The sequence below is a fragment of the Terrapene carolina genome, unplaced genomic scaffold (assembly GCF_002925995.2).
Source record: "Terrapene carolina triunguis isolate 2854851 unplaced genomic scaffold, T_m_triunguis-2.0 Scaffold23058, whole genome shotgun sequence".
Classification (NCBI taxonomy): domain Eukaryota; kingdom Metazoa; phylum Chordata; order Testudines; family Emydidae; genus Terrapene; species Terrapene triunguis.
In genome coordinates this window covers 1-3,085 of record NW_020687409.1, presented here as the reverse complement: position 1 = coordinate 3,085, position 3,085 = coordinate 1, and the positions used below count along the sequence as shown (strand labels likewise).

The window sequence follows — 3,085 nt, the reverse complement described above, 5'->3', positions numbered from 1 at the left end:
CCCAACCAAAATCTGAAATGTCTCCCTTGTAGCTGGGGGTGGGGGAAGGAAGGTGGAAATGATCCAGCAAGTGACAGGGGGAGGGGAATAGAGGAGCAAGAACAGGTGCGGGGCCTTGCGGGGGAAGAGGTAAAGCAGGGTCAGAGCCTTGGCAGAAGAGGTGGGGCAAGGAGTGGGGTTTCGGGGTCCAGATACCAGCAATTAGAGAGGTGGCAACCCACTGAATTGTACACAGACCTATTCCCCAGTTTGTCATGCTGACACAGCACAGTAAGGTCAGGAAAGGATTTAATGTCTTTTTGACTGTCCGGTAAGTGATCCAGGGAAGGGGGCCCAGCACCATCTCACCAGCCAGCTCTGCACAGAGCTCGGTCTGAGAGCCAGAGCACCAGGAGGAAACTTTACATCCCTTTATGAGTAAGTAGCCGGAGCAGCCTGTCGCGGATCTGTTTGGTGCTCACCCCATAAATGATGGGATGTAGCATGGGGGGCATGAGCAGGTAGGCGTTAGCCATCAGAATGTGGAAATGTACAGCCACATTGTGGCCAAACCAGTGTGTAAGGACAGAGAAGAGACCTGGGATGTAAGAGGCTAAAATGACACAGATGTGGGAGCCGCAGGTCCCAAAAGTCTTGAGCCGGGCGTCCTTTGTGGGGAGTCTGAAGATGGCCCTGAGGATCTGGATATAGGACATGGCAATAAAAAATACATCCAGACCCATCACCATGAATGCCACAGAGAGGCCGTAGTAACTACTGATGCGGACATCAGCACAGGCTAGCTTCACCACAGCCATGTGCTCACAGAACAAGTGTGGGATAATGTTGGTTCTGCAATATGGCCACCGCCTCGCCAGGAAAGGATAGGGCAGAACGAGCATGCCACCACGCAGCAGCAAAGCCAGGCCGATCTTGGCCACCACAGGGTTTGTCAGGATGGTGGAATGTCTCAGGGGATCACAGATGGCCACGTAGCAATCCAAAGCCATGGCCACAAGGATCCCAGAGTCAATCACTAAGAAGCAGTGAATGAAGTACATCTGGGTGAGGCAGGCACTGAAATTGATCTCCCTGGAATTGAACCAGAAGATGCTCAGCATTTTGGGTAGGGTGGATGTGGACAGGACCAGGTCGCTGACGGCCAGCATGTAGAGGAAATAGTACATGGGCCCTTGGAGGCTCGGCTCCCTCTTCACAATGAACAGGATGGTGAAGTTCCCCAAGATGGCTATTATGTACATGGCGCAGAAGGGAATGGAGATCCAGACATGGGCCACCTCCAGGCCAGGAATGCCCAGCAGGATGAAGGTGGAGGGGTTGGTGAAGTCGGTTGTGTTGGAAGCAGACATGGAGTAGGGGAGATGTCCAACTCTGAGGCAGAACGGTGTCTCCTGCATGTAGTGTACGTTCCCCTGACGTCCTGTATGTGCCCATCCAGTGCAAATGCCTGGATGGAGAGACAATGTTAATATGAGACATTACATACACTACTGGTGGGTGAAGCAGATTGGTCGCTCTTCACACACTGAACAATGACATTTTCATTATTCAGAGAAAGGAATTATGAACAACTGGCCCCACTAATGCAAATTCTATATTTGATGGTGCTCCATGCATCAACAATTCCTACATGTCGTAGTGTGGGAAACCTTAATAGGCACCAGCAGGAACCACAAGTGTGGATACTGGTTATCCATCATTGTTCCATAATGCAATGAAAGCCAGGCTAGAGAGTCCATGCTGTAGGGAGCTTCCCATTCACCTGATTGCTCAAAATCTGAGATTGTAACAAGAAAAAAAAACCTTTGCCAAGACATGCGCCAGGGAGAAACATCCCAACTAGAACACACCTCGGGGAAAAGACCTGGGTGTCATTGGTAGCAGGTCAACAAAAAACATGCTCATTTGCAGTAAAAAGCAACAGAGTCCTGTGGCACCTTATAGACTAACAGATGTATTGGAGCAGAAGCTTTCATGGGTGCATCTGACGAAGTGGGCATTCACCCACGAAAGCTTATGCTCCAATACGTCTGTTATTCTTAAGGGTGCCACAGGACTCTCTGTTGCTTTTTACAGATCCAGACTAACATGGCTACCCCTCTGATCATTTCTAGTAGTGGCCAAATCAAAGCCAATGTTCGGATGCCTAAGAAATGGGATGGAGAATATCCTGCTCTGGTCATGTGCTCAGTTTTGGTCACCCAGTCTCTAAAAAGGCTACAGCATTATAAAGGAGATTTCCGAGACAGGCTATGAGAATGGGGAAGGCTGTCATATGTGGACAAACTGATAATTCTGGGACTGTTTAGTTTAGAGAACAGCAACAGAGAGTCCTGTGGCACCTTATAGACTAACAGACGTATTGGAGCATAAGCTTTCATGGGTGAATACCCACTTCATCAGACGCAGTTTAGAGAAGAAACAAAGAAGGGGGCAGTTGATAGAGGAGAGGAATATAAAGAAAAGAACTGATTACATTCAATTGGACAAAGAGAGAACAGTTCCCAACCAGTAACATCTATAGACACAGTGCTTCAAAAGGGCTAATTCCCCAAAGCTGAAGAAAATTATCAAGAAAACTGATTGGGATGAAAATATTAGACAGAAAAATGGGACTGAAACTTGGAAATTCTTTAAGAAGAGTTTATTGGATAGCTAAATAGTCACAATTCCACAACCGATTCAGTGGCAAAATGAAGGCAGGAATTTTTGGGGGAAAGCAATATATACAAATGGGAAAAGGGAAAATAGATTGCAAGCAATACAAATTGGAAGTTATGACAATTGCTAAAGGACGTTACTGACCAGGGAAATATCCATGCTTGGTGAGACTAAGGATAACAAAAAGGAGGTTATTAAGTATATTAGGAACAAAAGAAATCCTAGAAAAGGTTTAGGCCAATTCCTAGATGGAGAAAGGAAACCTCTTAATGTTGCAGAAAACACAGATGTGTTGAATAAATAGTTTTGTTCTGTATTTGGCAAAAAGCAGTATGAGGTACTCATATCACATGAAGTAATGAAATATTCCCCAGTCCAGTAGCTGCCAAGGAGAATGTTGAACAGCATCTACAGTAGAACCTTA

General features: G+C 46.5%; 1 protein-coding gene across 1 annotated transcript; it reads right to left on the bottom strand.

The window, feature by feature from the left end:
* Positions 1-401: 401 nt before the first annotated feature.
* LOC112119351 (olfactory receptor 52R1-like) lies at positions 402-1,349 on the bottom strand. Its single transcript, XM_024217975.2, has one exon. It carries the CDS (start codon positions 1,347-1,349, stop codon positions 402-404), a length of 948 nt encoding a protein of 315 aa, XP_024073743.2.
* Positions 1,350-3,085: the final 1,736 nt, after the last annotated feature.

What these genes read in the sequence shown, in the direction of transcription:
- LOC112119351 (XM_024217975.2), bottom strand. Translation starts at nt 1,349, where the DNA reads ATGTCTGCTTCCAACACAACCGACTTCACCAACCCCTCCACCTTCATC.